Source organism: Rhinopithecus bieti, unplaced genomic scaffold (genome assembly GCF_001698545.2).
Source record: "Rhinopithecus bieti isolate Rb0 unplaced genomic scaffold, ASM169854v2 scaffold_65275, whole genome shotgun sequence".
Taxonomy (NCBI): Eukaryota; Metazoa; Chordata; class Mammalia; order Primates; family Cercopithecidae; genus Rhinopithecus; species Rhinopithecus bieti.
Genome location: NW_016826376.1, coordinates 1,269,237 through 1,291,929, shown reverse-complemented (window position 1 = coordinate 1,291,929; position 22,693 = coordinate 1,269,237). Strand labels below are relative to the sequence as shown.

General features: G+C 39.3%; 1 protein-coding gene across 1 annotated transcript in view; it reads right to left on the bottom strand.

The window, feature by feature from the left end:
- Nucleotides 1–22,693, bottom strand: part of PEX7 (peroxisomal biogenesis factor 7) — a 99,286-nt gene that overhangs the window by 68,662 nt on the left and 7,931 nt on the right. The window contains exons 2-5 of the mRNA XM_017863437.1: nucleotides 21,926–21,983; nucleotides 20,695–20,845; nucleotides 891–968; nucleotides 406–514 (exon numbers count right to left, since the gene is read on the bottom strand). Coding sequence (XP_017718926.1) covers nucleotides 406–514; nucleotides 891–968; nucleotides 20,695–20,845; nucleotides 21,926–21,983 — 396 coding nt within the window. The remainder of the gene's footprint in view (nucleotides 1–405; nucleotides 515–890; nucleotides 969–20,694; nucleotides 20,846–21,925; nucleotides 21,984–22,693) is intronic.

The following is a 22,693-nucleotide window of genomic DNA, read 5'->3' as shown; positions in this document are numbered from 1 at the left end:
ATGTTCTCACTCATAGGTGGGAACTGAACAATGAGAACACTTGGACACAGGATGGGGAACATCACACACTGGGGCCTGTCATGGGGTGGGGAAAGGGGGGAGGGATAGCATTAGGAGATATACCTAATATAAATGACCAGTTAATGGGTGTAGCACACCAACATGGCACATGTATACATATGTAACAAACCTGCATGTTGTGCACATGTACCCTAGAACTTAAAGTATAATAATAAAAATAAAAAATTAAAATTAAAAAAAAGAAGTAAAGTCTTAAGAGCACAAAAGAACAGTAATATTCTCCTGTTTTCTCTTTGAATCTAAGGTACACAGCGCCACCTAATGGTAAAAACAAGGCCACCATTCACTACAAATAAGGCTTTTGGTAAATACAAAATTACTTACCTGAGGCTGAAGCAAAACAACCAGGGATGTGGGGAGACCAGATTGTGCTATAAATAATACTTTCATGGCCTCTAAAGGTGCACAGAGACTTTCCAACAGTTGGATCCCACTAAAAATAAATGAATAGATCAATTACTCAAGAGGGATAAATTCAAATGTATGCTTTTACATATACTATACATACCAATAAACTATATACATTTATATATACACATACAATATATATACAGATCTCAAGGATTTTTAAAAATCTATTTTGATATAAAGCAGGATGGTATTTAAGTGGCAAACTAATGCTGAGCTATTAGTTCACAGCCAAAAGATTAGAAAATTTTAAGTTCTAATAAATGTTTTAATTTTTTTTTTAAGAAAACTCAGCTGTCCAATCATAAAGCTACAGAAGTATGTTTGGAAAAGAAAAGAAAATTTAGCAGAAGCTGTAGAGAGGGGAATATTTGTTTTCGAATACAATAATGCTAACATACCAATTTGACAGTTTGATCCCATGAGCCAGACACCACAAGCTGTTCACCTCTGGTTTGGCTCCAATCAACACTATACACCTAAAAACATTGAAAAGCATTTAGAATGCAAAAGACCATCAAGTTCAACGTTGCATTTTATCTCTTGTTATATAACAGTGAGAGGCAGAACAACTAATTTACTATGTCAAAACATCAAATAATTCCTATCCATCTCAACAAGGTGTCTGAGAAATGAGAAGTTGATCTTGTCCATTCCTCCAGACTTATTCCTTACAGGTAAGACTCCATTCTGCTTTCATAGAATTCTACAGTATACTTCCAAACCTTCTTCACTAAAACAAATTATACATATTTTAAAACCTACCAACAAATCACTGTTTGCAGCCCCACGAAGAAATGTCAAAGCAGATTAGAAAGTTAGTCATCTAAAAAAGCTTGCTGGGTCAATGTTTATTGGAAAGCATTAAAATTCAATTAATATCCCTATCTGGCCTTTCTTAGAAAAAGCTTGCAGGAACCAGGTGATCCTTCCAGATCTCTTGGTAAACAGTTTTAGTTATCCAATGCTGCTATTCTAATGTATGCCTCACTGCTCTCAGTGAACCATTTCAAATGAACCATTTGAAAACTTTTGGAAATGTTTTCATTCTTTCATTTTATACAACAGATTATACACAGATCACTCCTGTAAACTAAGTTCAACAAAACATGTGCATAATAATACTTTATGAAATTAGTCCTGACAAGGACCTGCGTATATGCCATTGGTATATCACATTGGTGATCAGCCAGCAGGTTACTTTGAATCTTATTACTCTCTCCCACATATATGTAGGAAGTATGAGTATCTGGGCTTAAGCCACTTAAATGTGAGTTACTTTCTCTCTGCTGCCCACTACTATGTTAAGCCATGTTGCAGGCTGAGGAAAAAAAACATCGGTAATACTGATCCCGTCACTTATATATGGAATCTAAAAAAGTCAAACTTAAGAGAAACGTACAGTAGAATAGTGTTTGCCAGGGTCTGGGGGTAGGGGAAATGGAGATATGTTGGTCAAAGGATACAAACTTTTAGTTATAAGATGAATAATTTCTAGAGATTCAATGTACACCATGGTAACTATTATAAATAATAATGTATTACTGAATACTTGAAATTCGCTAAGAGAGTAGATCTGAAATGTTCTTATCGTGAGAACAAGAAAATGGTAACTATTCAAGTGATGGATATGTTAATTAGCTTGACTATAGGAATCATTACTCAAGATATATTTAGATCAAAACACTAAGCCGTACAACTTAGATACATATATTTTTTTTTTCCCAAAACAGGGTCTTGCGCAGTCGCCCAGGCTGGAGTGCAGTGGCACAATCTTGGCTCACTGCAGCCATGACCTCCTGGGTTCAAGCGGTCCTCCCACCTCAGCTTCCTAAGTAGCTGGAGTCACACTTGCGTGTCACCACACCCAGCTAATTTTTTTCTTATTTTTTGTAGAGACAGTGTCTTACCATGTTCCCCAGGCTGGTCTCAAACTTGTAGGCTCAAGCAGTCCTACCGCCTCAGCCTCCCAAAGTGCTAGGATTACAGCCACCGTGACCAGCCTACAAATTTTTATTTGCCTATCATACTAAACCTGGAAAAAAGTTTAATAAAATTATATTAAGCTTCCAAAAAAGGAATAAAAAAGTAAAATATCAACACTTTGTTCATCATGGGTTTTTCGCATTAATTTTATTTTTAAAAACATTAACAAATTTTCTTGATCATCAAGTTTTTTGAGGCCCCCTTAAATTGTGTACTTAGAGTGAGTGCCTCACACATCCTACCCTAGTCCTGGCCCTGCCTCTGCCCATATTCATGCAAAAGACAGAAGAGTAGTTGGGACACTAAAGGAAGCACAATCCAGCAGCAGCTATGAAAGGAATAGAAGGGTCAGTGAAAACCAAAGCTGCTGTGGCCATCTGTTAGTAATGGATAGAAAAAAGGCTGGTTTGGAAGCAATCACTGAAGATCTTGAGAGCTAAAGAGTTTGATTTTATCCTCTAAATTTCTCCTACAAAGGAGCATATAGTAAATGGTAAGTTTCTTCAAAAAGTTACATTTCTTCTACAAAGAGCCACATGGTAAATACTTTAGACTTTACAGGCTATTTGGTCACTGCCACAACTATTAAACCCAGCTCTTGCAGCACACACCAAGCAGCCATAGTCAATACTGAATGAATGGGCATGGTTTGGTTCCAAAAAAACTTTATTTGTAAATCTAACTGCAGGCCAGATTTGGTCCTGGCCCACATGATGTAGTTTCCCAACCCCTGCTCTAGGCTGATGTAAACAGTCAAAAATAAAAATAGCAAACCTTTATTGAACACTCTGAGCGTCAGATCCTGTTGATAAGCACTTTATGTATTTTATTTCATTTAATCTTCATTTATATGAAGTAGATACGATGTCAAAGCCCAGAGAGGTTAAGTTACTTGTCCAGAGTCCCAAAGCTAGTAAGGCGCAGAGATGAACTCTGAACCTGGGCAGCCTAATTGCAGAGCCCACTCTTAATCGCTATACGAGGCTATCTGTACAGCATGCTACTTGAGGGCACTGTTGAATCAGAACTTCTTGGCTACCTTAAGCCATGATATCAAGGAACTAAAGCTCTACCCCTGCTGGTATCACCCTTTACTGGAGCTACATTTGGGCCCAGATTGATTCCATTGTGTTTTCATGAATTACCTATACAAGGATCTTAAAGCCCCTGTCCACTTATAAATTTCCATTTATCTGTCAAGATGTGGCCCCATTACATCCCTTATGAAATAAGCCTCCCCTGATAAGCCCTTCAATGAGTCATATGCTGCCTTCAACAACAGCTTGCACGTACTTCTAACTCAGCATTTACCATATTTTATTTACTAAAAAGAATGTTACATAACTGACATACCTGCTAGATTTTGGAGACTCCTAATGAGCAAAACATTTTGTACATCTACGTTCATCACAGTAAAATAGGCATTCAAACATTGGTTAAAACAATTTAACCAATCAAGTTTCTCTTTACAACCTGAATCACTGCTAGGTAGGTATAGAGAATTGCTAAGTAAATACTAGCATCATCAGCTCAGACTCCGCTGCCTCCACACACTTCCAGAGTGAAGCAGCAGGTGAGAACTTATGACTTCTCACCTTCTAGAACTGCAGGAGCTCCAGCGGCTCAAGAGAATCCAGCCTGAATCAACACTAAAGATACGAAGTAAGAAAACCATGCTGATGGCATTGTTGCTGCCAGCTGCCTTCTGTTGCACAACCAGTGGCAAGCATTAGGTCTCTAGGACAGAGCTAAAGATAGGACACACATGGTGGTGAAGTTAAAAATGGGATAATAAAGAAGGAAATAGGCTGAGTGCGGTGGCTCATGCCTGCAATCCCAGCACTTTGGGAGGCTGAGGCAGGCGGGTCACTTAAGGCCAGGAGTTCGAGACCATCCTGACCAACATGGTGAAACCCCATCTCTACTAAAAATATAAAACTTAGCCGGGTGTGAAGGCACGCACCTGTAGTCTCAGCTACGCGGGAGGCTGAGGCAGGAGAATCACTCCCGGGAGGTGGAGGTTGCAATGAGCCAAGATTGTGGCACTGTACTTTAGGCAGAGTGACAGAGTGAGACCCTGTCTCAAAAAAAAAAAAAAGAAAGGCAACTGAATACTATGTTTAAAATATTAGGACATGGGAGAGGAACTAACAGATCAGGAGACTGTGTGGGGTTTTTTTGTTTTTAATTAAATAAAGAGTAACTACAACAGGCATGGTGGCTCATGCCTGTAATCCCAGCACTTTCGGAGGCCACAGCAGGAGGATTGCTTGAGGTCACAAGTTCGAGACCAGCCTGGACAATATGGCAAGACCCCGTCTCTATAAAAAATTTTAAAAATTAGCCAGGTGTGGGGACACGTAACAGTAGTTCCAGCTACCCAGGAGGCTGAGGTGGGAGGATGGCTTGAGCCCACAAGGTCAAGGTCAAGACAGCACTGAGCCGTGATCATGCCACTGCACTACAGTCTGGGTAGCAGAGTAAGACCCTGTCTCAAAAACAAAACAAAACAAACTATAGACCTAAGAGAAGGACTGAAGTGGGGCCCTGAGGGCTGGCTAAAATGTCAATAGGCAAAAAGCAGAGATCAAACAGTAACCAGAAAACTTCCCCAAAGACATAAATGGATTGAATATACAGCACCCTAGGGGTCAGGGGGAGTGAACATTGCAAGATAACACCAAGGTTTTGTGCCTGAGGACTGTCAGTGATGGCAGCATTAACAAAAGTAAAAGACAGAAGGAAGGAAAATAATGTAATTTTATATATACTGAGTTTGAGGTGACAGCAAGACAGGGTTTGGGCATTAACCTCAAGCTCTGAAAAAAGTTCACAGCCAGAGAGATGTTTGAGATACAGCTGAAAAGGGAAGAATGAATTCCATTATCCCAACTTCAATCAATTCACTCATCTATTCAACAAATGTTTATTAAGTACCCACTATGTACTAGGTACGGGGGGAAGGGAGGTTACAAGTTTATATAAGACCAGCCCCTATGGATCTTACATTTTAGTAGCAGAAAACATGCTATAAATAAATGTATAATTTCAAGTTGCAATTTTAAAAAACTACAAAGAAAAGCAGAGTAAGGAGAACAGAAAATAATGACAAGAGCAGGGGGTCATTTCTCAACAAAATGGCCAGGAAAGACCTCTCTGTGCAGAGACTTGAGTGCAGTTAAACATTGAACTCTGCAGGCCTGAGATGAAAGGCTCAGGTTACAGAGAACAGGGAAAGACCTTGAACAACGAACAAGCTTGCCAGATTTGGGGAACAGCAAGGTTGAATAGTTGGGAGGGATAAGATCCTGAAGAGCTATGGCTAAGAATGTGTCTATGATTTCTCTTAAGAGGTTACAACCATCAACCATAAGTTACCACTTAGATTATAACATCCTTCTAACTGTTCTCCCCATCCATTTTTGTTTACCTCCAATCCATTATCCACACTGCATAAAAAGTAATCTTTAGAAAATACAAATTAAATGTCACTCCCCCGTACAAAGCCTTTCAATGGTTTCACACTATATGTAGCTCCTACAGCTTAGCATCTTCGCTCAACATTACGTGAGATTCATCCATGTTGATTCTTATTACCCAAAGGTCAAAATCATGCAAAACTATGCATGACTTAGGGATGCATACATATGTTGTAAAAATAGCAAGAAAAGCAAAAAATATATAAATAGAAAATTCAGGCTAGTGGTTACTCCTGGGAAGAAGGGAGGAAAAAAAATAGAGAGGAAGAATAGGACTAGAAAGGGTAAGCAGCGGACTCCAATGGTATACGTAATGTTTCATTTCTTTAAGCTAGATGGTGAATATGTGTGTTCAATATATCATTTTTACATCTTACATGTATTTTATAATGTATAAAATATTTCATCGATTTTTAAAATCTGCAATGTCTTTCCCCTGATCTTGACACAATGGCCAAAACACTGACTGCTCCAAGCACACAGGCTCTATCGGCTCTATCCTTTCTGGTCAAGCGTGCGCTTTCATTTGACTCTAACACTACTACCCTGGCCTATCCACTTGAATAATTCATTCCAACTTCCCCTTTAGACCAAAGGATGCCCTCCCTGCCCCTTCCCCAGACAAATCCTCCCTTCCTATAACACTGCATACATTCACAGCGCTTACCACATTAGACATTAGATAACCAGAAGTCTGCTTCCCTAGACAGGGCAAGGACTCCAGGAGGGCAAGGGCATGCCTAAGGTGTTTGTCTTCCCAGCTAGCCTGGTACAGTATCTTGCACACAGTAGAGTTAATAAAAGTTTCTGGAATGAATGAAGGAAAGGAGAAACAAATCTGAATGGAAAGCACATCTTCTATTAGTCTCCTCTTCCACCTCTTCCTTATTCCCAACCTCCCCCTCCACTCCCACTCAAATAGTGGGCATGGCAAATGGTCAAATTAAATACAAAAAGGAAGAGAGATATGCAGTGCCTGACTTTATGCTTTAAGAGCAGGGTCCTCTAGAGGCCTATCTGATGAAATAACTCTTGGCAGTGGTGAAGAAAATTAACCAGGAGAATGGAAAAAGAAAAAAAACCCACTGCACAATGTTTTGTGCTGCTTTATGAAATCTGAACCTCATCAAAACCACAATTTGAGAGGACAAATTTTATTACTGAAACCAATTCCCAAAGAGCTCATCTTTAATCTACTGTAAAGTACTGCCCTTTTTAAGTTGGTCTATTTAATTAAAAGTTGTCAAATCAAAACTATGTCCAGAATTTTATTCTTACCTGTATCAATACAAAGGAAAGGGTCACTGACGTTTAATTCCTGAGTGATTAGAAAGGGCTATATATTTCTTTTAAGGTGAAACTTAAGTTTTCTCTTTTGAGACAGGGTCTCACTCTGTTACCCAGGCTGCAGTGCAGTGCCACGAGCACAGCTCACTGCAGCCTCCACCTTCTGGGCTCAATTGATCCTCCCACCTCAGCCTCCCAAGTAGCTGGGACCACAGGTGCACACCACAATACCAGCTCATTTTTAAACTTTTTGTAGAGACAGGGTTTTACCATGTTTCCCAGGCTGGTCTCTAAATCCTGGGCTCAGGTAATCCTCCTGCCTAGGCCTTCCAAAGTGCTGGAATTACATGCATGAGCCACCACCTCTAGCCCTGAAACTTAAATTTTCAATTTTTTTTCATTATGGACATTTTTAAACATGCATAAAAGTAGAGAGAAGAGTATAATAAACCCCCAGGCACCCATTACGCACCTTCCATAATGATCAACATGCTGCCCATCATGTTTCATCTGTCCCATTATTGACTGAATGGCTGACTACTGGAGTATTTTAACATCAGACCTTTTACTCCTAAATACTTCAGTAGGTAAGGCCAGTTTGTCTTTTTTTACATAAGCACAGGCCAATTTCACGCCAACAAGATTAACAATGGCTACTTAATATAATTTAACACTCAGTCCTAATTCATATTTCCCTGACAGTCCCCAAAAATGTTTCTTTTACAGTCAGCTTATTTGAATCAGTATCCAAACAAGACCCACATTTTACACTTAGCTGTTATGTCTCTTAAGTCTCTTCTAAGTTAGGACAGTCCTCCTCCCCACACCTTGATCTTCCTGCCCCACATCTCATAACATTTATTTGTTGAAAGAAACCAAGTTATTGGTCTCGTAGAATGTCTTGCCTTCTGGATTATCCCAAATGTTTCCTCATGGTGGTAATTAACTTTTTTCTCTACCCTTCCAATTTCCTTTAAATTAGAAGTTAGACCAAACAGTATTTGGAGGCTTAATCAGATTAGTTCATTTTATTTTTTGGCTTCTAATTATATTAGGAGGCATATAATTTCTGGTTGACCCACTTTTAGTGATCCTAAGATTGTTCAGAGAATGTTTCGATCTTAAACTAATGGTTTTAGTATCCACAGTGATCCCTGCCTAGAATCATTATTTCATTAGGGGCTACTAAATAGTGATTTTCTAATTTCTGCTATTCCTTCTGCATTTATTAGCTAGAACCCTATTATAAAGAACTTTTCTTATCAACTATTTTATAATACCACAATAAAAGTCATAAAAGAAAGGGAAGGTAAATGCCTTGATTCTTTACGTTTATCAATTTTCAGAATAATGAGCTGGTTGTCCTAATAATCTTCAATGGTAACTACATTTTTCCTAATCACAACTCTATCTCCATGTAAGGACTGATACACACGTGTGTGTGTGTGTGTGTGTGTGTGTGTGTGGTGTTTAAATTCATTGCTTTCATTCTTTTGGTTGTTCCAATAGTCTCATCTTTGGCCAATGAGAATCCCTTCAACTTGTACCTTCTAAACCTTTGATATGTCTCCAGCGACCTTTCACAGCTTTCCTGTTTTCTGACACAAGAAGATGTCTTGCATTCCTGCCCAGCCCTGGAATAAATGACTTCTCCAAAGACACGATTCCTGTTAGTGGCAAACAGTATTTAGAGGCCATACTCAGGGCACTAAGAATATTCACTGCTACTCAGTTGTCACTGCTTCTAAATCTTTATTGTGCAAAAAACTAAGAAATATGTACTTTTTTTAGACAGAGAAAAATAAATCACAAGTTTATATGACGATTCCCCATTCAACTTTAAGATCGTTTCTACTTCTTTATTCTCATAACGCTTTTCTCTCACTTTAAAACTTTCAGTTTCTTTTTTTTTTTTTTTTGAGACAGAGTCTCAATCTGTCGCCCAGGCTGGAGTGCAGTGGCGACATCTCGGCTCACTGCAAGCTCCGCCTCCTGGGTTCACACCATTCTCCTGCCTCAGCCTCCCGAGTAGCTGAACTACAGGTGCCCACCACCACACCCGGCTAATTTTTTTTTTGTATTTTTAGTAGAGACGGGGTTTCACCGTGTTAGCCAGGATGGTCTCGATCTCCTGACCTCGTGATTCGCCCACCTCGGCCTCCCAAAGTGCTGGGATTACAGGCGTGAGCCACTGTGCCTGGCTAAAACTTTCAATTTCTAATGACATAATTACTGGTATGCCTTATCCTACAATGTACATGTGAGTTTCAAAGTAGCAATGTTAAATTTTTTGAATGTAGTTTCAAATTTATTTCCAATTCTTTGTTTTTGTTTCTTGTGACAAGAGTCTCACTCTGTTGCCCAGGCTGGAGTGCAGTGGCACAGTTTCACTCACTGCAACCTCTGCCTCCCGGGTTCAAGCGATTCTCCTGCCTCAGCCTCCCAAGTAGCTCAGATTACAGGTGTGCACCACCACACCCAGCTAATTTTTGTATTTTTAGTAGAGATGGGGTTTCACCATGTTGGCCACGCTGGTCTCGAACTCCTGGCCTCAAGTGACCCACTCGCCTTGACCTCCCAAAGTGTTGGGATTACAGGCATGAACCACCGTGCCCAGGCCTAATTATTTTTGTTTATCAGACTGATCTTATTAGGAATGTCTAATCACAATACTGGGTTTCTAAAGTCACTTGAAATAATTATTTCCAATACCTAGTTATGGCACCAATTTGATGGACCTTTAATGTGCTTGTTTTCAATTTTTAGCAATTGCTTTTTCTTTCCAACTTATTAATACATTGGGATTCTTAATTACATAAAACATTTCAATGGTTCCAAGGTCAAAACTATAATACAAGTTATATGTGAAGAAATCTTATTTCCATTCTGGTCCCCTTTCCCCTGATTTCTACCTCACCCCTACCCCTTTAAAGGCAACCACTTTTATTAGTTTTGAATTATTTTCTGTTGTTTCTTTTGAAATGTATATACACAATATATATATATTTGTAATATATAACTGGTACAGTTAAATATATATGTGCTTCTATTCCTCTCTTTATGTAAAACATAAATTTTACATACATTTACATAGCTCTGCCAATAATTTCATTTCATATTAGCTTGCAGCAAAACCAAACATAATTTCTAGTTTCATATAAATTGCATAATTCTCCTACATATGTTTTTTAATAGATTCTAAAATCAGAGATGGGGATTTTAATTTCTATCTACAGTTCACTCACTAACTCACTTCAGAGACATGCATAGTGTTGACACCTACACTGTGTGTATGAGAGAGACTACAGATATAGTAGCGGTAGTCATGCTTGAAAGTCCTTCTCTATCTGAACATATTCTATTATAGTTTCCATCTATTTAAAACTATCATTTTCTCTTCTTTAAAAAATTTTAGAAAACTTTGAGGTTAGATAATGGGTTGGGAATAATGATCTTGCAAGGTAAACCAAATCGCTCCTTTTATTAAAGATTTTTTAAATCTACATTTTGAATATTGCAATCTCCAAATTATTAGATAACACACGTATCAAGGTCATTAGAATTGAACGCTTATCAAGTCAAGGCAGTGGCTTCCAAACAATGCTGCACATTGAAATCATCTGGGAATCTTTAAATAATACTGATGTCTGGCTCCAGTCCCAGACACTGTGGCCTGGGCATGAAGATATTTTAAAGCTCCTGGCTGGACGCAGTGGCCCATGCCTGTAATCCCAGCACTCTGGGAGGATGAGGCAGGCGGATCATGAGGTCAGGAGTTCAAGACCAGCCTGGCCAACATGGTGAAATCCCGTCTCTACTAAAAATACAAAAATTAGCCAGGCATGGTGGCACATGCCTATAATCAGAGCTACTCAAGAGGCTGAGGCAGTAGAACTGCTTGAACCCAGGAGGTGGAGGTTGCAGTGAGCTGAGAACATGCCACTGCACTCCAGCCTGGGCAAGAGAGCAAGACTTTATCTCTAAAGAAAAGCTCCCAAAGCAATGCTAATCTGTTGCAAAGTTTAAGAACCACAGACTTAAGGCTGGGCACAGTGGCTCAAGCCTGTAATCCCAGCACTTTGGGAGGCTGAGGGGGGCAGAACACCTGAGGTCAGGAATTCAAGACCAGCCTGACCAACATGGTGAAATCCCATCTCTACTAAAAACACAAAATTAGTTAGGTGTGGTAGCGCATGCCTGTTAGCCCAGATACTTGGGAGAGTGAGGCAGGAGAATCACCTGAACCCAGGAGGCAGAGGTCGCAGTGGGCCGAGATCGCGCCATTGCACTCCAGCCTGGGCAACAAGAGTGAAACTCCATCTCAAAAAAATAAATAAATAAATAAATAAATAAAATAAACTACAGAGTTAAGACAAGCCTTTGCATACCTTTTTTATGTTAAGTATTAAAATTCCAGATGCCTGAATTATAGTCTAGTCCTACCTGACAACTAATACTTGAAGAAGTAGATTAAGTAGAAAATGGATAATACTTACCTATCCATGTATGTCCTGTTTTCTGCCCACAGTGTGTGGCCCAAAATCTACACAATTCATCCTTCTCCTGAATTTTCAAAGCATAAAGTCCAACCTCCACCATCCAGGTATTCAAGGCTCATCAGGATATGATCCTTACCTCCGTTACACCATCTCCTAGCACACACACTCTATGCTCCAGGCACATCAAAGGACATGTGGTTGTGTGGATATGCCATGCTCTTTTACAAATCTTAACTTTTGTAGAGGCTCTTCTCCATCAGAAATGTCCTTTTCAGTTAGGTGTGGTGGCTCATGCCTATAATCTCAGGACTTTGGGAGGCCAAGGCAAGTGAATTGCTTGAGCCCAGGAGTTCGAGACCAACCTGGGCAACATGGAGAAACCCCATCTCTACAAAAAATTCAAAAATTAGCCAGGCGTGGTGGCACGCACCTATAGCCCCAGCTACTCAGGAGGCTGAGGTAGGAGGATTGCTCGAGCTCAGGAGGCCAGAGGATTGCTTGCCTCAGGAGTCAGAGGTTGCAGTGAGCTGAGATTGTGCCACTGCACTCTGCCTGGGCAACAGAGTGAGACTCCATCTTAAGATAAAAACAAAACAAAAAAAGAAATATCCCTTCCCCTTAGGGTTGCCTAGCAAACTACTAAAAACTATTAACTTCCCAAGACTCAGGTCAAATAGCACCTCATCTGTTGAAGTCCCTGGTTCTCCTCTCTATGTACCTTCTAGATACCTCTTTTCAACATCTATCATCTTGTACTGAATGGTTTTTTTGTTTTATTTTTTAATTTACATGGGACCCTAAATTGTTTGTTTACATGTCCCAGAATTACAACCAGAGAACAGCACATGAATCTTATTTATACCTGCAACTTCAATGACTGGCACATGTCTGGCACATAATATGTGCTACAAGTAGAGACAGGTCTGCCTTTTTAAATACAAGTCTAAACTTTAAAATATAAAACAAAGTCAAAAGAAGGTAAATGCTTTTAAAACATGAGAATTGAAAGGTGATGACATATCACATCCTAATGGCAGTAAAATCCAAAAAGGGAGAATTGATTCAACTGACATCTAACTAGAAACTATTTTTCTGTACAATCACAATCTTTACAGGGAAAAGCTTTAAATGGCTATTATAAATTGTAATAAAATCTTACTGCAGTAACCTATTCCAAAATCAATGGCTGGGCATGACTAAATATGCAAAAGGAAATACATCAAGTCTAACTATTTCCTCAATTTTTAAAAAAGAAACAGGATGCAAAGAAAGAAAAAAATGCCTTCAGTTGATAAATCTGTTGTGTAGTTTTAAACATAAATGCATTTCTGAAGAAAACACACTGGTTTTAAATGCAGGACTGGTTGTCACTCTGCATTAATATTTCTTATTGGCACCTGATATGGTTTGGCTTTGTGTCCCCACCCAAATCTCATCTTGAATTGTAATTCCCATGTGTTGAGGGAGGGACCTGGTGGGAGGTTACTGGATCATGGGTGCAGTTTCCCCGTAGTGATTGTGAGTTTTCATGAGATCTGATGTTTTTAAAAGTGGCAGTTTCCCCTGCTCTCTCTCTCCTGTCAGCTTCTGAAGAAGGTGTCTGCTTCCTCTTCACTTTCCACCATGATTGTAAGTTTCCTAAGGCCTCCCCAGCCATGCAGAACCATGAGTCAATTAAGCCTCTTTCCTTTATAAACTACCCAGTCTCAGGTATTTCTTTATAGCAGTGTGAAAAAGGACTAACACAGAGAACTGGTACCAGGATAGTGAGGTACTGCTATAAAGATAATCTGAAAATGTAAAAGCAACTTTGGAACTGGATAACGGGCAGAGGTTGGAACAGTTTGAGGACTCAGAAGACAGGAAGATGTGGGAAAGTTTGGAACTTCTCAAAGACTTCTTGAATGGTTCTGAACAAAATGCTAATAGTGATATGAAAAATGAAGTTCAGGCTGAGGTGGTTTCAAATAGAGGTCAGGAACTTAATGGGAACTGGAGTAAAGGTCATTCATGCTATGCTTTAGCAAAGAGACTGGTGGCATTTTGCCCCTGCCCCAGAGATCCATGGAAGTTTGAACTTGAGAAAGATGATTTACGGTGTCTGGCAAAAGAGATTTCTAAGCACCAAAGCATTCAAGAAGTGACCCGGTTGTTTCTAAAAGTGTACAGTCACATGGATTCATGAAGAGATTATTTGAATTTGGAATTTATATTTAAAAGGGAAGCAGAGTAAGAAAGTTTAGAAAATTTGCAGCCTAACCATGAGGTAGAAAAGAAAAACCTATTTCCTGGGGGGAAATTCAAACCTGCTGCAGAAATTTGCATAAGTAACAAGGAACCCAATGTTAATAGCCAAAACAATGGGGAAAATGTCTCCAGGGCATGTCAGAGATCTTTGCAACAACCCCTCCCATCACAGGCCTAGTAGCATAGGAGGGAAAAATTGTTTTGTGGGCCTCAGTGGCCCTGCTGCTCTGTGCAGCCTCAAGACATGCTGTCCTGCGTCCAGCTGCTTTAGCTCCAGCCATGGCTAAAAAGAGCCAAGGTATAGCTCGAGTCATTGTTTCTGAGAGTGCAAGCCCTAAACCTTGGCAGCTTCCATGTTGTGTTGGGTCTGTGGGCGCACAGAAGACAAGAGTTTAGAAGACAAGAGTTTTAACCTCCACCTAGATTTCAGATGATGTATGGAAACACCTGAATGTCCAAGCAGAAGTCTGCTGCAGGGGTGGAGCCCTCATGGAGAACCTCTGCTAGGGCAGTACAGAAGGAAAATGTGGGGTTGAAGCCGCCACACAGAGTCCCCACTGGGGCACTGCCTACTGGAGCTGTGAGGAGACAGCCACTGTCCCCCAGGCCCCAGAAAGGTAGATTCACTGACAGCTTGTATTGTACACCTGGAAAAGCCACAGGCACTTAATGCCAGCCAGTGAAAACAGCCATGGGGCCTGCACCCTTCAGAGCCACAAGGGTGGAGCTGCCCAAGGCCATGGGAACCCACCTCTTGGATGTGAGATATGGAGTCAAAGGAGATCATTTCAGAGCTTTAAGATTTAATAACTGCCCTGCTGGGTTTCAGACTTGCATGGGGCCTGTGGCCCCTTTGTTTTGGCCAACTTCTCCCATTGGAAACATTTAGCCAATGCCTATAGCCCCATTGTATCTTAGAAGTAACTAACTTGTTTTTGATTTTATAGGCTCATAGACAAAAGGGACTTGCCTTGTCTCAGATGAGACTTTGGACTTGGACTTTTGGGTTAATGCTGGAATAAGTTAAGACTTTGGGGGACTATTGGAAAGTCATGATTGGTTTTGAAATGTGAAAAGGACATGAGATTTGGGAGGGGCCAGGAGTGGAATGACACAGTTTGGCTCTGTATCCCCACCCAAATCTCATCTTGAATTGTAATCCCCATGTGTCAAGGGAGGAACCTGGTAGGAAGTGATCAGATCACGGGGCAGTTTCCCCATGCTGTTCTTGTGATAGTGAGGAGTTCTCAAAAGATCTGATGGTTTTAAAAGTGGCAGTTTCCCCTGCTTTCTCTCTCTCTCTTTCTCTCTCTCCTGCTGCCTCGTGAAGAAGGTCATCTGCTTCCCCTTCACCTTCTGCCATAATGTTAAGTTTCCTGAGGCCTCCCCAGTCATGCGGAACTGTGAGTCAATTAAACCTCTTTCCTTTATAAATCACCCACTCTCAGGTATTTCTTTATAACAATGTGAAAACAGACTAATACAGTACCTATCATCATTGACTTCTCAACTTCTATCATTATCAAAAGCAAATAAAATTGATTCATTTGTTAAAGTAAACAAGATTTTAACTCTTAAAATGTATAAGCAAATACATTTCCTCCATAACAGAATACTAATAGTTGCATACTTAGGTCAAAATAAGTTTTATAAGCAATGCTCAAAACTTCAATGGATCAAATATGTTATAAAAATTCAGCAAATTGATAAACCTTGCTATTTGACAATGAAAACAAATTTTCACTTTTTTAAACTGTGATAAGCAAACTCAGTTTGAAAATTAGAAATTAATATATTACATTGATTTATGTCATCTTTAAAGTCACTTTAACTCACTCTCAGTAGCACAATGTTTTAAGTCAGAAAGCAGTGAAATAAAATTGTTGATTCACTCTTATTTTTCTATTCTCACTGAATTTTCTAAAATTTTTGTTATATATTCAGCAGCATTAGAATGAGCAAAGCTAAAGGCATTTTATGGGACTCAAAAGACACAATGACCTCTGCAGACACCAGTTAAACAATACACAGAACAATTTGATTCCTACTTCAATGCTAAGTTTAGCAACCATTCACACAGATAATGTCCACGTTTTCCTTTCTTTTCATTTCACCAAGACCTTCATTCCTCAAAGCCTAAAATATATCTAAATCTTGGATTTCTCCTTTTTGCTTCATCTGACAACTTGAACACTGACTGTTGGACACACAGCCATCAAGTGGTAAAATGGGTAAGTGGAAAAGTTCTAACTTGTTTTATATTTTTCTCTATTATAATAAGAGCAAATAATAATACTAGCTCATATTTATTCAACGCTGGTTCTAGTTCAAGCACTCACAGCAACCCTGTGATACAGACTACTAATAAACTTAGTTTGCAAATAAAAACACTCAAGTTTAGGAAAAACATGTGACATATGCAAGGTCTCACAACAGGTAACTTACAAAGCTGGGATTCGAATCCCAGATTGACTAAAACCATGCTATACATGTTTATTATATAATCTCTTCCATAGAAGAAAATGACCCATTAGTTGCTGCTCTATTTCACAACATAGCTTCCCTGAACATACTGGTGGAAAAACAAACAAACAGAAATTGGCTATGTTCATTCATTTATCAACTTTTTTTTAATAACTTTTTTTTAAGACAGAGTCTCACTCTGTTGTCCAGGCTGGAGTACAGTGGCACAATCTCAGCTCACTGCAACCTCCACCTCCCAGGCTCAACTGATTCTCGTGCCTCAGTCACCAAATAGCTGGGACTACAGGTGTGCACTACCACACCCAGCTAATTTTTGTATTCTTAGTAGAGGCGGGGTTTTCGCCATGTTGGCCAGGCTGGTCTCAAACTCCTGGCCTTAAGCGATCTGCCAACCTCGACCTTCCAAAGTATTAGGATTACAGGCATGACTCACTGCACTCAGCCTCATTTATTAATTTATTCAACAAATATTTACAAGCTCCTTAAAACTCTCATTTGAGCTTAAATCCTTTTAAGTATTTTTGAGTATTCTGCATATGCAATAGACTGAATATGTCCCCACAAAACTCACAAGTTGAAATCTTAACCCCCTACAATGTAATGGTATTAGGAGGTACGGCCTCTGGGGGGTAATTAGGTCATGAATGTAGAGCCCTCATGAATGGGATTAGTGCCCTTATCAAAGGGATTTCCAAAACCTCTCTCATCCTCTTTCCATCACCTGCAGATACAATGAAAAGATAGTAGTAGTCTTTGACCTGAAAAAGGACCCTCATCAGAACCCAACCATGTGGGCACCCTGACCTTGGACTTTCAACCTCCAGAACAGTAAGAAATAAATTTCTGTTCTTTATAAGGCACCCAGTCTATAATACTTTATTACAGCAGCCTGAGTAGACTGAGGCAGAAATTGGTGCCAATAATTAGGGGTGCTGCTGTAACAAATACCTAAAAAGGTTATCTTCATTTATTTTTCACATAACCAAGCAAAATATGTGAAACAGTAAACTCTGACTGTTGAAGCCACCTAATTGTTTTCTATTACACTAACATTCAAGGCATCCTGATACAAACGCTTACCAAAAATTGCATTTGAAAAGAAAACGAAGGCTAACTAGAATAGTAGCATGCAAAACAAATTTAAAAAGTTAAAAAACAGAAGTGTATCTTTGGTTCAATAAATCATTTGCAAAATTATAGAATGATGTAAAACTGGTTCAACAGCAGTTCAGATAACAAAAGAGGTAAATGTGTTACTAGTAGACTCAAAGTAACCTAACACTAAGACATGGCTGAGAACAATGTATAGCCACTTTAGATAATATTATTAGAACTAGGGGCTCAAGACTATGGTGGTAAAATCTTATAAAGCTTAGCCCTTCATCACATTTCTGGAATAAATTAGGTATATATTGAAAGGGACACTGAAAAACAGTGCCCCTTTCTAAGGCACTGTTTCAAAGGATTATCAAAGGAGGCTACCAGGAGGATGAAAGATGTAGAGATCATGTCATCTGAGGACAGGGCAATGAAATGACAAGTGCACAGTCTGGAAGAGAGCACAATGGCTATTTTCAAGAGGTTTCCTGGACAAAGGGGCTGGACTCAGTCTTACCACGTCAGAGAAAGGCACTAAGAGCAGCAGTTGGTTGCTATAGAAGGTAGATTTGGGCTTACAAGAAGCAGTTTCTTAATCATCAGAACAACCTAAAAATCAAATAAGTTATCTCAAGAGAAAGTGAAATTTACTTTCACTGAGATGAAGACTGAGTGACCATCCATCCAGGACATCCTAGAACAGTATTTTCCAGAAAGTAGCTGCACAAGAGATTATTTTAACTGGTACATACATTTACTTTATTCATTACTTATTTATTTTAATATACATTAAAAACAAATAAATGCACATACTAAAGTAGCCACCAACCCCATTGTTTCATGAATATTACTGTTTTAGGATAAACGAAGCAACAACTTTAGTTGATTGAAAGAAAAACATTAAGTCAATATACTGAATTTAACTTAAGTAGCAATATTATTTTATGATGTTAGTTATCACCCTTGAATTTATATAGGTAATAAAAGGCACCAAAGATTTAAGAAAAAGAAAAAAAAACTTCTAAAAAGAAAAATATTTTTTAAAAAAGAAAGAAGGAAAAGAAAAACATTAAATTAATTATAATACAAATGATAAAAGAAAAAAATGTCAAAAATCACAAAAACTAGCCTGGGCAACATAGCAAAACTCCATCTCTACAAAAAAAAAAAAAAAAAAAAAACATAAAAAAAACAAAAAAACAAGCCTGGGCAAAAAAGCAAAACCCCACCCCTAAAAAAAAAAAAAAAAAATACACACACACACACACACACACACACACACACACACACAAATTGACTGGGCACGGTGGCTCACACCTATAATCCCAGCACTTTGGGAGGCCAAGGCAGGTGGATCACGTGAGCCCAGGAGTTCAAGACCAGCCTAGCCAACATGGTGAAACCCGTCTCTACTAAAAATACAAAAATTAGCAGAGAATGGTGGCGCACACCTGTAATCCCAGCTACCCGGGTGGCTAAGACATGAGAATGGCTTGAGTCCAGAAGGTGGAGGTTGCAGTAAGCCAAGATTGCACTAGCCTGGGCAACAGAGTGAGGCCCTGACACACACACACACACACGCACACACACAAATTCANAAAACTTCTAAAAGAAAATATTTTTTAAAAAAGAAAGAAGGAAAAGAAAACATTAAATTAATTATAATACAAATGATAAAAGAAAAAAATGTCAAAATCACAAAACTAGCCTGGGCAACATAGCAAAACTCCATCTCTACAAAAAAAAAAAAAAAAAAAAAAAAACACACACACACACACACACACAAATTGACTGGGCACGGTGGCTCACACCTATAATCCCAGCACTTTGGGAGGCCAAGGCAGGTGGATCACGTGAGCCCAGGAGTTCAAGACCAGCCTAGCCAACATGGTGAAACCCGTCTCTACTAAAATACAAAATTAGCAGAGAATGGTGGCGCACACCTGTAATCCCAGCTACCCGGGTGGCTAAGACATGAGAATGGCTTGAGTCCAGAAGGTGGAGGTTGCAGTAAGCCAAGATTGCACTAGCCTGGGCAACAGAGTGAGGCCCTGACACACACACACACACACGCACACACACAAATTCACATAGGTTCCACAAAAGTATCTGAATTTTGGACATACTGCTCTGTAGAGATTCGTGCACTGATCATCCTGAAACTAAAACTTCTCCTTTACCAAAATTGTCTTAGTACTCAGTAATTCCCTGAAAACATGATAATTTACAACTACATTTATTCAAATAGCTACCACAATTAAAATAGAAACTAAAATTTTTCATTATTTCAGTAACAATCTTAGAAATCTTGACTGTCAATAGCTATAGCTATAAAACATCTGGACCCGTCACATAACTCATCTTTACCACAAAAGACTGATATTCCTGCATCTAATAAGCATTTATTGAGGGTCTTCTCGGGCCAGGCACTGTGGTGGACAAAAATTTGAAAGTAGATTAGCAAGTTTTCATTTGAAGGATGTACTGCTACCTTAAGGAAAATCTTAAAACATTTAAGGTAAATACACAAAAAGAGGATGTCTTCATTATTATGTTCACTGAAAATATACATGCATGTTAGTATAACTGAAGCCCAAACTATTTTCTATGCTATACATACACACACACAAAATCTAGACACATGAACCAGATTTAGATATAAAATCCCTTCAGTAAGTTCTGCCTCATACTCAGTATTTTATGCTCTTGCTCCAATATACTCTGAAACACCTCGAGAATCTCACTGAAGCCCCAAAGGCAATCTTATGACATCTATGTTTGAAAAGTCCACCTACCTCTACCTTAAGGCACTGTGTGGCAAGCACATTCTTAGAGCACAAAGAAAGTGATGGGCCTCTCAGGAGGAAATGGTGCCAGAGTACACTGCTGGAGGCGTTTCTTCTGCCTAATGAGAAGACTGACCTTTTCTTTTCTTCCCCAGCTCCTTAGGCCAAAGGTACTTTATGTTTGAATAATCAAATAATAAGTGACATCTAATATGTATAAGAAATGCTAAAGTTTAAACTTGTCCCCTGAAGATATTTCTCCATGTGTACATCCCCAAATGGATTTCAACCAAAGTCGAAGAAAGAAAAATAATCAGCTCAGAAAGATTCCCCTCCTACCTCCTGAGTGTGTTCTTTATAGACTTGCAGTGGCCCCGCAGGTTTGGCTGTGTCCCAGAGCTGCAGCGAGCCATCGCCACTACAGGTGATGAGGACATGTTCATTGTTCTCACTCCAGGTCACATCAAACAAACCATCATTCCAGTCAAAGCTACACTAGGAAGAAACAAAAAAACACAACACTTACGTAGGCAGCTACACAACAACAAAAAACAATTATAATTATGGTTTTTTTTCTTACAATTTATCACATATTTTAACACGTATATCTCATGTAATCTTCACAACTATGGGAGTTAAGAGAGCAGGTCCTTGACAAATATGGCAACAGATTCAGAAAGGTTAAAAAAACAGTCCAGTGGAACGTAACAGTCCAAAAATGTAATGCTACACAGTATACTACTCCACATTTTTTTATGTTTAAGTTTTATAATTTACGAGTGGACACTAAGGGACAGGCTTCAGATTTGTTCTGTTTTTTATTTAAGAGAAAGAGTCTTGTTCTGTCACCCAGGTTGGAATGTGGTGGCCCAATCACAGCTCACTGCAGCCTTGAACTGGACTCAAGCAATCCTCCCACCTCAGCCTCCCAAGTAGCTGGGACGACAGGTGTGCACCACCACGGCACAGCTAATCTTTAAAAAAAAATTTTTAGGCCAGGCCCAGTGGCTCACACATGTAATACCAGCTCTTTGGGAGACCAAGGCGGGCAGATCACCAGAGGTCAGGAGTTCGAGACCAGCCTGGCCAAAATGGTGAAACCCTGTCTCTACTAAAAAATACAAAAATTAGCCGGGCATGGTGGCAGGCACTATAATCCCAGCTACTCGGGAGGCTGAGGCAGGAGAATCACTTGAACCCAGGAGACCAAAAGATTGCAATGAGCCAAGATTGCGCCACTGTACTCCAGCCTGGGTGACAGAGCCAGACTCTGTGCATAAAAAAAAAATTTCTTTTAGAGATGGGGTGCCCCTAACATAGTGGGGGACCCTATGCCCACGAGGCTGGTCTTGAACTCCTGGCCTCAGGTGATCCTTCTGCCTCAGACTTAGGAATAGCTGGGACTATGGGTGTGCACCACCACAACCAGCTAAAAATAAGCTTCATCCTATGTAAACGCCAAGGTTTCTTTTATATTGTATATTAAAACATTAACCAAAGAGTCAAAACCTAATTCTATTAAGGCTTTACTAGCAACAATAAATACCTTTAATAATTTCAGCCCCCTTACCTTCTAAAAAGCCTTAGCCCAGATTCATCTGGATCCAGTATTAGTAGGGTTCCACAGCCTAAAGAGAAAAAAAATCAAGGTCATCCCTTTGAACCTGCCAGGGTAACATCAAAAGTCAAGGAGTTATCAAGTAATTGGTACCTGATTTTAATACCACAAATTTCTCCCCAGAGTTTTTCAGACCTTAAATACCAAACGGTCAGGTGATCAATTTCTCCCTAAAGTTTTTGGGACATGAATACCAAATGTGTTCTCTATTTCTGTTTTTCCATATTGTACTTCAGTCACTAAATATTAAACTTCCCATTGCACCTGATTGGAATCCAGACATGGACCTAACAGAGGGGTGAAATACTTAAGGGCCTACTCTGTAGCCAGATAAGGCACCAGAGACACAAACCTTCCAAGTTGGTGTTATCATCCCTACTGACAGATGAGAAACCTCTGGCTTACAGACCCCAGGGACTGCACTCCTCACCAGTAAATCTAAAATACATCTAACACAGATTTTAAAGCAAAATATGAATGCGGAGATACCTGGTGGGATTTACCACATAACTGGTGGTAATACACTGCTGAAAACAGTATTAATATGTTACCCATCAAAGATTATTTTACCAAAGGGCCATTGTATTTTAAAAGTTATATGTACTTTTAGAGAGACCAAGGGGGAAAATCTCTTCTATTTAAACATGACTGAATGTTTTTTTAAATACCAATTCCTTTTAAAGAGTTTTTGCATAAGATTTTTTTTTTTTTTTTTTTTTT